An 18409-nucleotide genomic window follows, 5' to 3' on the forward strand; every position below is an offset into this window, starting at 1 on the left:
AGCTTTTGTAAAACAGAACTAATCCCTGTCAAAATCCCATATAATCCTATTTAAAAAGAGTGTTGCATTTGCTCGTCTGGTTCCAAAACAGAAGATACATGACGGATTGGTGTTGGATTCTTTTTTGTACGTGGTAACACATGGTGCATTTTGCTTTTTCTCCAGAATTCTGGATAATTTCAAAACAGATTGGTCCCTTTTTATTATTTATTAACTCACAATATCTTCAAGTGTGTTAATTTGTTTCTTCTTACTACAAATGTACAACCCATGTCATCTCTTTCTGTCTGACTGACTCTCTGGCCTGCCCCACCTCTTCACTGTTGCTCTGTAAATCTGTAACACTCCTCTCCCCCACCTCTGAGCCCTGCCCTGCAAGAGGTCCCAGAGGAGCAGCTTTTATATGAGTAATAGTGCAACCTGAGTGGGGGAACATCAGCGGCTATTTGCACAGTAAACCTATTTGTGTGATTCATATAATAGCAGGCGAGCAACACTTTGCCTTGTTTCTCTGCTGTGGCCCTGTGGCAAACAGAATGAACTCGAGTGCATGTACGTATACACACAGACGGGAAGACAAAAATTAAAGTCAGAAATAATAACTTTGGGGTTCCACGATAACTGCAGAGCTGTGGGGAAATAAGTTAGAGATTAGTTTGGTATCTGACAAGGGGCTTTGGAGACAAACTCATTAGAAAGTGCAGTATATTCTTCTGGTGTTTACCTTCCTGATTGTCCCAGCAAAGGGAAATGTCACTTCATATTAGGTTTGCCACAGCCCTTGGAGCTAGGTGGAATTTATTATCACATTTCTGCATAAGCGGATGCACTTCATTGTTGCAAATTAAATGAAGGCTTATAATAACATACATAGGAAAACAGAGAACTTTGACTTTAAATTGGGAGATGTGAGTTTCTTCTCGTGATGGTGTGCTGCTACAGTCAGCAGTCACTTGGAGAACCTGAAAGAAAACACTTCATTACTATGCGACCACATGCAGTTTAATTTGGGGAATTTGTTACGCAGACAAACATTACAATTTATAGTAAATAAATAGAACATTTGCACACGCAAAAAACATTCCTGTTTATTTAGTTTGTTTGTTTTGTAACAATCATCAGCTGGAGGTTGAGAAAGGGAGCTCATTAATGTGAGTGAGAAGAGTAGATAACAGACGGGGAGGTGGCAGCGCGGGGTTGAGGCAGTGTTGAGGCTGTGTGTGGGTGCTTAGGGCTTCTCCTAACCCCAAAAGTAAGAAAGCCATAAATGCTACTGGTGGTGGGCAGAGAGGACGCCAGGAAACCCATGTGTGCGTCAGGAACACAACACACACTGTAAGAAATGTCCTTCACAGAAGTGTCCTAACTGAGCCATCAGTCATCATTAGGAGTCATTTAACTTTTCTTAGAAAGTAAAAACTGACAAGTGGATTTAGTTGGATCCACTTATTTCTTTCTTTCTTTCCATCTTTTTTTTTTTTGTCAGTATTTATTAGTAATGTTTGTGAACTAAATCTCTTGACATGAAGCGCAATGCAGCAGCGTGTGACGCACATGTACAGAGCAATAAGACGTGTTAATAAATAAAAAAAATCTATAGTTGGATTAAACTACATTAAAGTGCATGTACTGTGAACAGAGAAAGTCCCACAGTGGCACACAGCAACACCCTCCCGCCTAACCTGCTCAGGACTTCTTGCAGTGTGCCGAGTGGCACCGCTCCGCCGGCCGAGCCGCAGCTCCAGCAGCGCCCTCCCCCTATTTCCTTTTGGTTTTTGACACACGCTGTAGATTTGCTCTAATAGCCTGTCGCAGATTGAGATACACACGTAGCACTCACACACACACACACTTGCCCAACCAAAAAAAAAAAAGCACACTCCTCAACTCCACCGGTGGGGGGGACATAGATAGCAGATGAGATTTGTTTCCAAACGCGCACCTACGGCGCTGTGAGGCGTTTGGATGCGAAGGACGCACCGCGCCGCGGCTTTCAGGAGCTCTTTTTCTGTGCATTTCCTCGTTCCTCGGATCCTTCTCTAGGGGAATAAACAAAGCTATGGATTACTCAATTTGTCTACTTTTACTCCTGTCATCCATGTCGACTGTGTCGACCGGACTTTTCCCATCACCGCAGATGTGAGTACAGCTTCAAAACAGCCTGTTGGCTTTTGAAAGTCTTGGAGAAATTGTTATTTTCTGGTAGTCGGACATATAATAATATATTTTAAGTAGCCCACTAGTCATTTCCCTGCCAAGTGATGATGCTTGCACATTACTTGGGATGGAGCTTAACCTTGTGAAACCTGAAATTTAAACCTGCTGCCCATTTGCTGCCAGTTTACAGCGTGTGACATGTGGCCGTCACATCAATCACATCAGGAAGACAGACCGAGGGCTGAATTTGGTTCTGATGTGCTCAAACTTTTTCTTCAGCATCCGCACTAATTAATTTTACAGTAAATATTACACGTTATAGCAGAACAGAAATGTCCTGTCAAAATAAAAGACGACAACTTGAGCTCTGTTGTCACCCACTGTAGATGAATCCATCACCTGTATGATTTTTATTTTCAACATCCAGACAAGATCAGCATTTTAGTGCCAGTATTTTGCCCTCTGTCCGCTACTGAAAACTACTTGTACCTGCAGTAGTTGGTCTATGAAGTTTAGTGACAGAGAGGAGATGAGCACTGTTACCATATCACTGCCTCAGTCTAAATTTGACTCCCAGCTTCAAGCTCTATATTTACAGTGCAACCTTAATAGATGTAACAGATGATTTCTTCACGGTCACAGAAATGCAATTCTCCAAATTAAACAAGCGTGTAGGTGTATTAGCCCTGTCCAGATGCCACGCTGCACACTTTATCAACAGGTTTGAGATGTTCCAGATGGTTCTAATACAGTCAGGACACCAGCATTTGGTTTTGAATGCAGCCCAAGTACGGTCCCCCCTCCTAGGAAGGTGGTGTGGCCATGATGGCACTCAGCCTAATGGCCGAGGGTATGATGTCAGACTAGGAGAGTGGCCTACTCCCTATATTTCATGGGCACTAAGTGGATTGATCTGTGGGTTGTGTACATGATATTCACACAGGTTTGCAGAGCTGCAGAGCCTCTTTCACTGACACAGTTGACTTGCTGAGTGGAACTGGCAACCTGGCAGGAAAAGGAGTATTAAAAACCACAATAAGATTGGTGCGAGCTCTTCATTTACATCAGGAAAACTAAATTTGAGTGTCACAATAAAACTGTAATAGTCTGTGGTGTGACAACAGCATCTTATAATATAATAATACAGCTTTCTTCAAAGTTCTGCAGAGCTACTCAAATAATTCCTGTCGTCCTCACCGTGTCCCTTTCTTTAACTACAGCCAGGGTTAGTCTTGGTGTACTCCTGGTGATGGTGATTTTGAGTGACAAGCTTCATGTCGAGTCCTCAAGGTGAAAGTCAGAGAGAAGCAGAGACACTAGAAGAGCACGGATGGAGAAGCTGACCCAGTGTGTTTTGCTCCGGGAAATTCAAAAACGTGAATAGGCAAGGTCTCAAGGAGCTCACTGCTTTGTGACTAAAAACTTTCTTTGCCTTTCTGTCACCTCCGTGTCTCATGGCTTTGAGTGTGACTGCATCTCTTGGCTCCATCTCTAACTGCACATGCCAGCATCTGTCTACTTCAGATCTTTCTCTCAGCCCTCCCTCCGCTCCTTCTCACTCTCTCTATGGCTCTCCCTAACCATCTCGTTCATTCCCTGTCCAGATTCTTTCTATCCAGCTCCCTATGTCTCTTTAGCTTTCTCTCCTCTCCTCTTGTCTTTGTTGCCTGAAGGCAGGTGATTAACATCATCGAATCTGAAATGCAAAGTCTGATGTCATAGACTGTGCCCCAGAGATCTCGGTGCCAGCTAACACACAGAGACCAAGAGGGATAAAAGCACAAGATAGAGAGAAAAAGACACAAAGAAGAAAATCCAGACTTGGCCTTGTTGATCCCAGTCTATATGCACAAGGTGCTGTGTGTAGTCTGTGTATATTTTGTGCAACTTCACAGCCAATCTCAGAAGACATGTCCAAATCTTTGTGCCACACCGCGCTCATGCATTGTGCTGAATTCAGCCATTCAGTCCACGGCTTGATCGTCTTTCTTGCTTTTGCCTTAGTCACCAAAAGACATATTATATCTCCATCCTGCTGTGTTTTTTCCACAGTTTATGTCACTCTCTTCTCTCTCACTTGCTTTATTTATTTATTTATTTTTAAAGCTAACTAGATTTCATGCTCAACCAGTTAAACAGCCATGTTTCTTGTGTTTGCGGCCTTGTCTCTGGCGATCAGTGGGCATAATGTGAGGAGGCACTACATCTGAACGTAGAGCAGCACAGGCTCAGCGTAAAGATATATTCAAATACACAGCAGGTTCCTGAGGTATGAATTCTAAACAAAAACAAAGATGCACATAGTAAAGTAGTAACTGTGTGCCAATGAGATCTGTATTTGACAATGTTCTTCAACAAACTGTACTTTAATTGGAAGTAATTGAGTTATTTGGTCTTGTACAGTATATTTATGTCTGTCTGGACACTTGCTTCATCCCAGTGGCCTGACACTGACAGTGGCCTTTAGTGATTATGGCTTAATTCCCACATGAATGCACCCATATGCATGAACTAACTTCCAGTGCATCCATGGTGCCTTAATTGCTACTAAACAGTTTAGTCATAGAATAAAAATATTACAATAATTAAAAAAAACCCTCAAACATAAAGATATAGACAGAGATAGATAGATCTTTAACTTTATTCAGCTTTGCTGTGATCAACCACTGTCATCATTTCAAAGCTGGCTGGCAGGAAAAAATTAAACTTGCTAGTGTTTTACGTCATTGTGGCGTCAGAAGATTTGAACCAGAAAATCTGCATATATCCCTGAAAAATCGTGCTAACTACATTTACAGTTGTCATTTATTATTATTTTTACAGTTTCTGTTTTATTTTTATCAATGGAACAGGCTGCAGCTCCGGGCTTCATTTCTTGATTAAATCACTGATCCCTAGACTCATGTTTCTTGCTTTGAGGGAGGCAGAGATTAAAAGTCGCATCTAATATTATCAAGGAAAGAAAAAAGTTTTTTTTTTTAAGTTTGATAAATAAGATTTGTCCCTTTTATTTCAGTGTCAAATCTAACTTGGAGTATGACGCTGATGCTTTGGGGAAGTTTGAAGTGGGTGGGTCAAATGTAATAAGCAGATGGAAATGACCAGCTCAGGGCTGTCTAGGGTTTCCTTGGCTGTGATTAGCACCTCATAGCCACAAGGGAGTTAGTCCTGGCAGGTATATTTCAGGAGGCATGCTCTTGCTTCCAGTCAAGCAGCTGGAAGGCTATATCTGTTACACATTCAACGCTGCAACATTAATTCTCATGAATAATGTTTGCTCTCTACTCTCACTTTTTCTTTCTCCCTCTCTCACGGGTTAAACTGTGGTCTTCTTTCACATATTTCCCATTTTCATTCTTACTTTACTTCATTCTCTCTCCCCCTCTTTCTTTCCCATTCACCCCCTCTGCCCTCAATTGCAACTATGGCTAAATTTAGGCAAGCTTCTGTCTTTGGGGAAGGAGTGTTGAGTGTCCTGACTCAGTTAAAGGTAAAAATACAGGAGAGGGGGGTATAGAGTGACTGCTTGCTTATGTGTGGCCTTTTTTTATCTGTGGGATTCTCATCCCAAGAATCCTTTCCAAAATGAGAAACGCATTTCCTCACTCCCATGTGTGTAAGAAGAAACTTGTGGAGTAAAGAAGCCCACAATCCTTTGCAACATGGAAATTCCCTTGAATTTTCCATTGCAGCGTTGCCCGGGGAACCTCGGGAATAGCTAACAGCTGTTTGGAAAGGGGGCTGTGTCCGCTACAGGAAGCACATCTGTATGTCATAATAGGTAATAAGTATGGGAAGTGTAGTTTTTCAGGCTGTATCGTAAGTGAAGCGTGTGTCACTCCTTTATTATGAGGTTTATTTAAGCTATTTTAAGCAAAGAAGTGGAAAAAAGTGAAACAAAGCGAATCCTGTGACTTACCTCATGTGTTCTTGCATGATGTCTGTCGTTAATGAAATACTGCCACTGTTGTGGCTCGTAAAAAACTTGTAATAGCTTCCCGATAGAGAAGACATACATTGAAATGTATTGTTAAGCTGAAAACAAAGCTGACTGAGTTGAATAATGTAAGCATTTAATAATAGCCTTGTTTAAAAATATGCAATTTTGGTCTGCATAAGCTACAATATGCTTATATATAAGCTACAATATGCTTATGCATAACTTAAGCTACTGTAGCATGAGACTCAAAATCAATCCACTCTGCTCCGCCGAGCTCTCCCTCTCCCCACTGTGCACTTCAGGTAGCTGTTATATTACAAAGGATCAGATCGCTCCAAAACCTACTAGTCAGGCAGAAATAATTAAAACTCTCTGACAGGCTAGAAGGGCACATAAAGCTCACTAGGTTGCAAAGTAGCAGCAATGACTGAAACAATGAAAGTGAAATGAGTGTTCTCTATTAATATCTTGAAATGCTCTTGTGGAGTTTGCTAACTAACCCAACTTGTCCTAATCACACACTAGAGGTGTCAAGTGCTTAAAATAGCTCTAGTGAAGCACTACAAGCAAAACAAGTCAATGGCCTGTGATGGCTTCTCTTGAGCCCTTTAATGGAGTCGCATTGCTGCATAAAAGCTGTTAATGCCAGTGTTCAGACTACACTGGACAGTGTGTAGCCATCAGGGAGACTAGTACTCAGTAATGTAGACTCCTTGTGTAGGCGTCTAGATTGATGTTAATTGGACATTTTGGCCAGGGGGTGTCTGTAATCTCTCTATTTTTACACATCGACCGAGATTGTGTGTGTGCTGAGGCAGAAGGGCGAGGTTGATGTATGGATGGATGGGTAGAGAGTTTGCTCAGAAAGTGTGAAGGTGACAAGGATGTGGAGGTTTAGTCATTTGAGCAGAGTTCAAAATGACATGTAGCTAAGAGAACGGCAGCTCGAGGGGCGAGGAAGCAAAAACACAGTCACATATAAACATTCAGTTTTACTGATGTGTTAATAATTTATCTAAAAGAATATATATGTTTTTTATTTAATCCATTAGTTATTCAAAGGAAAAGAAAATCTGCAAATACAAATCAAGATCTAGTCATGGTGTGTGTGCAAACATGTATTAATTTAGCGTCTGTTTCCACCACTATTGTGCTGGGCTCTCTCCAGCGGGTGGGATTGCTCTGTAGCGAGTTCAAACACTTGCAAGTGTCACAACAATTCTGTTTATTTCCGAGTCAATGTGTCCAGACACCTGTGAGGAGAGGTGAGACAATGGGAGCTGTTAGTTCTGTCACGATGTATATGGCTTTTGACATGGAGGGTGTGGATGAAGCAGACTAGATGCTAGGGGGACGGCTAGTCGTGGTCCAGAGTGTGAGGTCAAACGTGGCCAAGGGTAGGAGGAGTCTGACCCCTGGCCCTCTGTAGCAGTCTCATAAGCAGCGCTCAGATGTTCGAATGGCATTTGTTAATGTATTTTATTTTTAAATCTGCAAACTTGGTGTTGCTGTTCTTCCTCCTCTCATGAAGAAATACACTTTGCTATCTTCTGTATCTCACCTCCCTAATGATTATATTTTATTATTTGCTGCATCCAAAAATTCAACCTACTACTTATTTACACAAGGAGGAAGCCGTGCATGATTTTTTTGGCAGAAATGCTTTTGAGTTCTCTGGGTGTGAGCTCATATCAGATAAACTGAAAGACATTGGAAACATCCAGACTGTCACTAAATATGAGAACGTCAGTAGTAACTTTTATTGATTGCTTTGTTTGATTAAATTGATTTTTGTGTCTTTGTTGGTGGTGTAGTGCTGAAGTTTAACGGAGCATAACAAGTCAGTATGAGGCTGTTTGTCTTTGCCCAAATGTCTGCTGTTAAATTAATCTAGTGGAAGGAACTTCCCGTAATCCACACCTGCTGTTTCAGTGCCTGATTGTCAACAAGCACCGATCTCTTGATAATGATCTCATACAATGTCTAGTCAGCTCTTACACATGTAATACACCCAGACCGAAGTGCTTAACAGAGCACAGCAAACACAGTTGTCAAGTCTTTACTTAAACACGGCTCTCCAGGTCCAGGCAGGGGGTGGTGGTAAAATGGTCTCACTAACTTGCTAAGAGGAAAATAGTAGAAGAGAGGCAGAAACATCAATAACGTCTCCCCATATAATGAGGCTGTGAGACATTTATAAAGCCTGCAATTATGGTGCTATTGACCTCAATAAAGGAGACAATATCATCACTTGTGTCGTTTTTTTTTTTTGAGGTGGGGGAACAGGAGGAGGACAAAGGAAGGACATTGCTCACATTGTTGATTTAGAGAGAAAACAGAAAGAACGAGGTAACAACTAACATTGCAAAACGTGGAGTTTATAAAATAACAATGTATGCTTTCAAAGCAGACAAGCTTTTAGATCATTACACATAATACACAGAGCAGACGTGAGGAAGGTGAGAAAGTAAGCATACATTAGGCATGACGAATTTCAGAGCCCAGGCAATGGAGGGAAACAGAAATAAGCTAAGCATAGGTGATATGTTTACACAAGAAGTGTGAGACAAGTAGGGAAGAGGCAGAAAGCAACTGTCTTCTACAATGATCTGTCCGGCTTGCTGCTTATTAGATGCCTTACTTCATAGCCAGAGCTCTTATTAACTATCCCCCAGTGGCTCAATTACATTTGCGCTGCCATCCTCAAACATCCCTATCTTTTTTGTGGATCTCCTCTGCTTCCCATAATAGTCTCAGCCTCGTGTCTGTCGGAGAATAGATTAGCAGTCCAAATTACTGCTATTAGAGAAAGATTTAAGGTTTCAAACTGTCTCCCCAGTGCTGGAAACCACGACTCCACAACATGATGAGACGGGGTTGCAACAAAAAAGTGTTTCCTGCTGTTTGCTTCCTCAGTGACGATTCGCTGGTATCAAGAGATCAAATGTGGATCCACAGACCTGGTTTTGAGTATAAAACATGAGGATGTTTACGAGACGAGAGGGCACTGGAGTGGAAACTCAGAGATTGGATGTTGATCCCTGGATTCTTGCAGCTGCTGGCACACGGGCATGACAGAGCTGGCGTGAGGCCAGCTTTTCTGTAATTCAGTTGGAGTGATGGAGCACCCAGCATTGCTGGATCAATATTCTGGACTTCCACTTGGCCCAGGGTGTTTACATGGTGTCATGTTTATCCCTTGGTAAAAACAAAGGAAACAGAACACACTCTAGCTATAAAACTGGATATAATAGAGGTGCACTTGAAAGCTTCTGCTGAATGACAATGTAAGGTCATGGTGAGGAGAAAAGCTATATCTATACCACCCTAAAGGTACTGCTTTCTCTTTCCTTAGATAGGGCATGCACACTGCATGAAATTAGACTATGAATACTACAAGTTTCAGTCAAGATGAGCGTTTGTTAAATGACAAACTGTTTCCATGCTGTGCCAGCCCAAAGCATAAGAATACAGTCTGCATGGTATTTATTTAAAGTTCCCTTGCTGCTTTTCTTCTAGAAAGAACAAAGACCAAAGTTTGGTATTAAAGTCAAACAGAACTTTGCAGAGAAAAAGAAGCTTGAAGGTAAACCCTCCCAATCTCCAGCCCATGAACTCCGTCTGGGAACCTTTTTTAAAGTTGAATTACAAACTCTTCATGAAGGAGTTTTTGATCTAAACCTGGAATGGAGGTATCTGCGTTTGCAGAAGCAAACATTAGTCAAAGACAGTTTGAGGGCAATTTAGATTGGAGACCTGAGTTTTAATGACTTATACTCTAGTGTTGTCTCAGATTTTACAGTAAATATGATAAAATTGTACTAAATAAACCTGCAAACCTGCTAACATTGTTACTAAGAAGGGTGCAGTGAGCCGTCGAGGTGATCCAGGTTGTGAACCAGGCAGATTTTAGTTTCGCCAGATTATTTCAAGCACATTATTCTGGGTGAATTACAAATATAGTTAATATTGAACTGCAGAAAATAGATTCAGACGGTTGGTAAGTAAGGCAGATGAATTAAAGCAAGAAGTCAGTCTGTGAACTGTGATGTGTGAAGCCGTGATGTGCTGTGATTTTTACAGAAGGCATCTTGACAAGAACCATCTGAACACAAGCTGCATTAAGTAGTTTGTCCAAAGCTTTTGGTGATGTCATGCAATCTTCTTTAGCAGTTGGATACTAGTATATTGTTGACCTTGGAGACAGCAGTTGACAAAAACGGTGTCAGAACCAATGTCTAATAAACGTGTGATGAGATTGGTTTTGTTCTTGACAACTACTGTTGTTGAAGTTAAGAATGAACTGCAGCGTAATCATTGAAGTGTTAGTCTGTTTCTCCTGCCCCCTCTGATGCTGTGTCAGAGGCATTACGGTCTAGTGCAAAGTGTAGGTTTGATGCATTTCACAGACCAATACACAATCATTGCATGTGTGCGTGAAGAGCAAGTGATATGAAACAGGAGAGCCAGTGTCGATAGATGGATCGATTAAAATAGTGTTACCTGTTGCATGACATGTTCTTTGGCTCAAAAACACACTTTAGTTAAAGATACAGTGTGACTTCTTCAGTGAAGTAACAGGCCCCAAACAACAAAAGATCCAAGTTGTAATACTGTTGAATTATCCTTAAATAATCTCATTCAAAATGTGGCAGCCAGAGGCTGTGGTTTTAAAGTGTAGAAACAGAGAGGACACACAAATGGCCTCCCCCACAGTCACACACAGCTCAGCCAGAGGGGTTAATATGGTCAGAAGTAAGACAGCAGTGTTCCCATGCTGAGTCATGTTCTCTATTCTGGGAGTGCGTTCACTTCTTGGACTGGACAGTCTGCTTCTAACTGGCAGAGCAAGGTTATTTGTTTTTCTTCTAGGTTTTAATAACGAGTCCTTGTTTTACCTGTAATTCAGTTTTTTTAATTTGGTAATGTTTTTTTTCCCCCACCTGTTAGGATTTTTACTACTTTACTAACCTCAAAATAATGTGATCTGTTAAAATTCTCCCACAGATCTAAATTATACAGGTGATACTGAACTTTTATTAATGCAAAATAAGTAATAATAAAAAAATATTTAACAAAAGACAAATATTAACTATTTTGCCTCATGTTAGAGTGAAATATCTTTTTAGCTAAATGCTAAATTCTACAACTATGTACACTAAGTATTTGTTGTTTGGGGCTAGTTTTGATCATAAAACAGTTGGATGAGAACAGAAAAAACAATATGTGTATTTTTGAGACACTCCAGTGAAGACACTGGACAAATGATGACTAACATCCATTTGATCCATTGTTAATATAAAAAAGTTCATAAGTGCAGTTTTATTTTTAAAATCGTAGCTCCTACACTGCTGCTTCAGTTTTCTCATATCCACTTCATTACATTAACAGCTTTTCCAGAAGTGCAACACCTGTCCTGGTGAGACTTTGACACTTGGCAACCCCCTGCTGTCCCCTGAATGACCCAGTGTTCTGGTTACATACCAACACACACAGACACACACACACACACACACACACACACACACACACACACATACATGACAGCTGGCCTAAAGGAGGCGGCTGCTCTTGCAGTCATTAGAGTGATGAAGGCAAAAACAAGAGGAGGAGGGGCTACTTAGTCTAAACAACAGTACTCGACAAAGTGGGGGTCAAACACAAATAAAGACACGTTTATCAGTTTGGTCAAAGAATGAGCAAAAGTAATTGTGAGAAAGTCTCACGTGCTAATTGACTTGTAGATGGTGTTTTTACTTGTGCATCTGTTTTTCTGAATTGGTCAGAGTGTAGAGCAGAGATGTGGTGCGGTAATATTGTCAGTGCTCACCAGCACCTCATCTAATTCACACCATTTAACTAAATGGCACATTTGTGCCTGTGACCTAGGACATTGAAAAAACATGATTAAATGTTAATGTAATCTCTTCAGTGTTGGAGGCCTCATATGAGATGATGTCTGTACAAGCTCCAACCAAGTGTGCCTCCAACTCTCGATGATCTGTACTGCATACACCTTGAGTCACATTTCACTAGACACATGCTGAGTGAGGCAGGTCTCACAGCTTCTCATCTCAAGTCTAATAAATAAGAATCTGCTCCAAAATGTGACTCATTTTCAGCTTGGTACAGTAAAGTCTATGTGGTTTTAGCATTAGGTAGAGTGAGCTTATAGTAGATTTTATTGTTTTTTAGCTGCTTGTAAGGAGAAAACTAATCACTAATCAATGAGCACAGAAGGTGCAATACAGCAGTTTGGCCACTATTCACAGCTCAGCGCTGTACCTGGTGACTCGGTGACCACAGCTGGATAAAACACAGCTGGATAAAAAGAACAAAGAAGACGTTTAGAATAAAAAAAGGCGCTTCAACAATTGCCTGTCAGAAAAAAACACATTCTTCATAAGTGGGTGATATGAATGAGTCACGGAGACGTGTGAGAGGAAAGAGACTTGTTATGCCAGCAGGTCTCACACTTGGTTGAGTTTTTCTCATGGCTTTTCTCATTTCCACTCCTGCAATCTGCAATCACTGTAGCCCAGTAGCTCTACATGGCTCACCAGCCATTTTGGAGGCCTCTGATTTCCCCAGGGAGCTGCAGAGAAAGCATCAGAGGGGGCCGAGCATGGGAGGGGGATAATGATGATCTTATTTTTCCATGTCCTGTTCCAAGTTTGTATCCTTTGATAAAAATGTTTTTTCTCCATAATGCTTTGTTAAAACACCACTTTCTAACAGTGTACTTACTCTACTACTTAAGTTGTTTAGGAAACATACAATGACCTCTGTCTTCACTTATGAGGAAGCCACACAGCCTCATGTTATGCAGGGAATGAATGCGTTTGACTGATAAGAGCAAGATAATTATATGTGGAAGTGGCTAATCAGAACATTGCTTAGCCTTTCAGCCCCACACCCCGCCCCCTGAGGTTTTATAAAATATGGTAAATGTGATTCTTATAAAATATGAATTATTAATAGAATGTGGCATTGAATATTTGATTTCCCTCAGTTGTATCAGCACTTGGACAGACGCTGGACAGATAATAAACCTCAGTACTTCTTTGATGGAGCATAACCACACACCCACACACACTCACCATGTTGCTGTTAGACACCTGTTATAAAACCTATTCTTCTTGCTTACGGCGAGCTGGAGCCGTTTGGAAAAGACACATGCATAATATCTCTCATAACCTTAACCTTATCTTAACACTGGTGCTTCCTGTGCTTTAGTCAGCAGACATAACAACTATTACAATAACATATACACTACACCTCAGAAGGTTGGGATCACTGTTATATTTTATTGCTTTCCAAGGAAACACACATGAAACACATGTTATTTTTGATAGTTTTCTTTCCTCAAGGTCCTTTTATTCTGTTCAAATCTTCTATTTACCACCTCCATAGCCCCCTCAGACCAACACGCTGCCTCCAGCATGCTTGACTAAAAGTATTAAGCACTGTTCTATCACCTTTTCATTTGTTCTGCATCTCACAAATGTCTGTGCTCTTTTGCACATCTCACTATTTTGTTTTTATCGGCCAGTCTGAGGTATGTCTTTTTCTTGGAAAGCCTTGTTTGACGTGTACTATTTAGTACAGCTGCCAGTTAAGGAACTGTGAGGCGGCTTTTTCTTAAACTACACACGCTCTGATATTTGTCTTTATGCACAGTTGTGAATGAAGTCCATGTGTCTGTCCCTCTTAGAGCCAGTTTGTGCTGCTCTCTGAAGGGATTAGATAACAGCATGATAAGAATTGTTAAGTTTCCTCTAAATATCTTGCCTCCTTTCTAAGGACAATAATAGACTGACGGGTCTCTAATGAAAGTTCTTTCTTCCTGACTGTTGGTACATATTGGAACCTGTAAACAAACAACTGCTGATGTTCACATACTAAACTCACCTGAAGAAAGCCATGCTCCTTGTTTGCTCCATTAGTACAACTGTTCTCATCTGTGCAATACGATTGCAAAAGGGCTTTCTCATAATCAATTAGCCTATGAAATGATTAACTTGAATTAGCAGCCATACCAGGAGATTGAATTGAATTGCTGTTAATAGGTGATTTTCAAAGAACGAAGTACATTTTTGATTTTTTTTATTCAAATTGTTTGTGAATTGCATGAAAATGTAAAGAAATTTACAAGTGATCCCAAATTCTTAAGTGTATATATATGTATGTATATATAATACACCAACATTTAAGTTATTTGTAAGAGTTAATATAGTTTCCCATATATGATAATGTGTATGTGTGATTATGATTGTGACATGGGAGAAAGCTATGTGCCCACAGACAGTAAGCACATCCTATATTTGCCCTCAGACGCTGGCACATGGGCCTGCTGTACCGCACATTTCCAGTGTGAGTTAACCCTCCTCACATTACACTGTATTTGTTATAAATAAATAAGAACAACAGCATCAACAGGCTTCATATGTCAGATGCCCATCAGCGATGTGAGGAAGATAAAGATGAATTGACAGTATGGACAAAGAGAGAGAGAGACAGTAATCTCCTGTCTAGTTCATGGGTTTTTTATGCTGTTGTAAAGAAGCTAGGAGTGTTTGCACTGAAATTGTGCTTAAAGCATGTTGTTTTTATAGGTTTTGTTTGTTTTGCTGCAGGATGTTGGCTGAAAAACCTTCATCCCATAGTTTTTATGCACATTTTCTGTGAAAAGGCTCAGCCCGTTCTTATCCACATGGTTTAAAGAAATCCCACATTATGCTGTTATAAAAACTAATCTGTTATTTGTAGTAATAGGTGAGATTTTGATTTTATGTTTGTTTTCAAAAAGAATAATAATTAAAAAAAATAAATAAATAAAATCAACACCTATTCCATCTGGTTGTTTCTGGTTGTTCCACAGCAGGACGCCATTTTGGGGCATGTTGCTCTGCTGTCCAATGACCCTGCTAGCTGTCATTTCTATTATCCTGCATGGACGTCAATTGTCCCTCGTATATGTGCTTTAGCAGCATAAATAAGGTTTAGCAAGCCCAAACAAAACAAGCGGCGCTCAGAAGAGGATAGAATCAGACAACAAGCTGAGTATTTTTGTTCAACTGACGAAATCTTGCTAATGCTAGCAAGGTGGACGTGCAACAGGATGCTAACGTTAGCTTATTAGCTCATCTATTAGCTCACCTCATGGCCGTCTGACATTACGGTTGTATGTGAAGCTGACGAAGTCGTGTCGTGTTGGTGTTTAAGGAGCTGCATGGGACGAGACAGACTATGTAATGTGTGCACTTTTAATAGAAAACACCAGATGCGGGATTTTGGATTTGAGCCTTGTTGCTAATGGCTTTTCTGAGCTCAGTGCTCATCGGATGGGTAAGAACAGGTGCAGCCATCCAGTCACATTGTACAATTACCATATTATGAATTGCTGGTTTGAGCCATAAAAACAAAAAGTAGGATCTGTTGTGATATAAGGTGATCTTCTTGGCTGGTTACTGGCAGCAGTTTGTCACTTTGGATCTGGCACATAACCCCCAGTAACACCATGACACAATGTGTAGTTTTCCCATTGGACTTTTGTATTGATTACACAACCACAATATAGTATTTAAATTAGGATATTTTGTTAAGTGCCTGTCATGTCAGTGTGTCTCACATGGTATCTTTACTGTTTTACTGTCTTTCCTCTTTCTCATCAGAAGAATACATTAACCAGCATCTCTCATGGTGACAGTGATGATGTGGATCTGTGATGCTGACAACTATCAATTGCTTTTGCTTTAATGCTCTGCTCTTAAAGTAGTAGAGCAAATAATTCACTTGACTAAACATTATTATTTCATTAAATTATTTCATGTACCCCATCACAGAGTCTAAACAGCTTTGTTAGCATATTGTTATAGTAAGTAATAACAATCAGCGAAGGTCATGGGGTCACATTGGCTCTATTTTAAACGCAATGAGATTGAAGCAGCTCAACTAATTTGATTAGACTGTGCAGGTTAATTGGAATAGTTACATTAAATGGGGGTTGGTTGGCTAATTCATGTTGTGTGTGTATTTTCAGGATAAAGGAATGGGTGGACCAGATGCAAGAACAGCTGGTCACTTTAATAGACAAAGCCAGTGGCATGCAAAACTTAATACAGGTAAGTATTTCTTTCTATCTCACACACACTGCAACTGTTGCAGCAAAGCACAAGACATTTCCTCTATTTTTATGTAAGAAAATGTACTAGACTGCAGCTAGCAGATAGTGCAGCTATTGTAAAGATTTTGGGCAAAACAGCATCAAAGGTTCAGGCCTCATGGTGTTTTCTTAAGGAGCAGTTAACTGCCATCGCTACTGCAAAAAGTCAATAAATAAATAAATAAATACAACAACATTTTTTCAAGTAAGTGTGTAAATCAATATACAGCAAGTCTATACACTATGTACATAATGTTTTCTTAGCATAATGAATTTATTCCAATGAACCCATTACACAAATTCAGTAGTAACAAGAATTATTCTGGAACTATGACTCTCATTAACTCTTTTAACAAAAAACTCAACTTGACATACTGATGCTTAATTTCATTCTGCCAGCCTAATGTACACACATAGATAAAATCTGGCTATACTGGATTGCACACAGTGTTTGTAGACTCACACACCCAAGCTGACAAAAGAGAAGAAGCTTTTTAGATCATATTGATTGACATAATGCATCCGGTGCTTTTGTTCTCTGTTCCTATATAGAATTTAATCAGTCGTCCTTAAAGCAGCACTGAAATCATCGTAAAACGTGTTTTTATTTGTTGATTGGTGGCACGGCCCCTCACCAGAAATAAAAATTGAACATATCTGGCAAAATTAATTGTTACTGAATCTACTTAAACTGTCCATATTTTATTCACAATAGAACACAGAAAAAATGAAAAAAACAAGAAAATGCACCATTTTAAGAAAAAAAAAAAAGTAATTTTAAAATTGATGGAAACAACATGTCTCCAAAAAGTTGGGACAAAGGAAATAAAAGGCTGTAATAGTAAGTGGTACTAACAAGGAAGAGCTGGAAGTTCTTTCTTTTTTTCAACAGGTCAGTAACATTAGGTATAAAAAGGGTGTCAAGAGAGTCAGAGTTTTGCACATGTAGTGGCATCCAGATTGCTTGTTTATTTTATGACCCTGTAAAGTGCAACTGGATACAGTCGGATATGCACGCAGCCTTTTATAACTCTGAATTATATTAGTTTTCAGCTAGCACACCAGGCCAAAACCATAGCATGGCATCACAGAGAAATCTTTCAGTTCTTACAAGCAGATTAGATATAGAGATGACAAGAGAATCATCATAATAACATAATCTGAGTATTACCCCTCAGTTATGCTCTTGTACTAAAGCAAAAATCCGTCAGATGCCTGCAGGATGAAGACAAATACATGCACGCGCCTCAGTTCTGTGGTTTGAATGTTGGACATTGAAATCCCTCTAGGCTGCTAAATAATTGGCTGTTTGGCATTTGTGTTTCTTATTTATTTTGCTGGAACATATTCTGTACCACAATAAATGGTCCTCTTACATAACCTGACATTGCAATTTAATCAGTGGACTTGTAACTTCTTTTTTTAATCGTTGTACTGCGGTCAAAAAGGTCCAGTGGGGAAGAGATGATGATCACTGATACAGATTAAAGGTGGGGACACAGATGAAGACTAGCTAAGACCCTCAGAGACTGACACCTAAAGACTGTTTCCTACACAAAGATCTATTAGTGAATCTTCTCTAAATGAATAAAGGTTAATATAAAAAATACATAAACAATGTCTCTTTCCCAATCTTTTCATTTCTAATTGTCTCAGATATACGAAGCACACAAAGCTCACTTCAGTATAGAGTCCAACAATGCGAGGGAACTTGTGGCAACAGCTGCTGGAAACATAGAGAGACTGCTGGCAAACCGTTCTAAAGCACTAAAGGTAAGTGTGACCTCCCTACATGACATGATGTTATGGCAGCCCTGTTCTTCTACTTAATCTGTTTAGTGGAATATTATTATTAAATAGGAAATAATTGAATTGTGTAACTAAAACTCTGGAGCAGCAGAGTATTCTGGACAGAAATAATTGTTTGGTAATCTGGAAATATCTCAGCATTTTAGAGATTAACATGGTGGTTGAATGTTTTATTTAGTGCCACTATCAGTTACATATTTTGGTTCAACCATCATCTTTCAAACATTCCCATTGATCTTAGCTGTACTTGTATTCCTGCTAAGCATTGGCATGCTGCCAGTTTTAAATTTTATTGTGATAACTCTATCATGCTGGTGTTAGCAGCGTAACTAAAGCCC

At 39.9% G+C, this 18409-nt stretch overlaps 1 protein-coding gene across 3 annotated transcripts in view; it reads left to right on the forward strand.

Moving 5' to 3' along the window:
* The first annotated feature begins 1794 nt into the window (after positions 1-1794).
* Positions 1795-18409, forward strand: part of cacna2d1a (calcium channel, voltage-dependent, alpha 2/delta subunit 1a) — a 66803-nt gene continuing 50188 nt past the window's right edge. For all 3 annotated transcript variants that reach the window (XM_026362651.1, XM_026362652.1, XM_026362653.1), the window contains exons 1-3: positions 1795-2139; positions 16140-16221; positions 17919-18035. In XM_026362651.1, the coding sequence (XP_026218436.1) occupies positions 2060-2139; positions 16140-16221; positions 17919-18035 (279 nt within the window). In that variant the 5' untranslated portion in view covers positions 1795-2059. The remainder of the gene's footprint in view (positions 2140-16139; positions 16222-17918; positions 18036-18409) is intronic.

The sequence above is a fragment of the Anabas testudineus genome, chromosome 23 (genome assembly GCF_900324465.2).
Source record: "Anabas testudineus chromosome 23, fAnaTes1.2, whole genome shotgun sequence".
Classification (NCBI taxonomy): domain Eukaryota; kingdom Metazoa; phylum Chordata; class Actinopteri; order Anabantiformes; family Anabantidae; genus Anabas; species Anabas testudineus.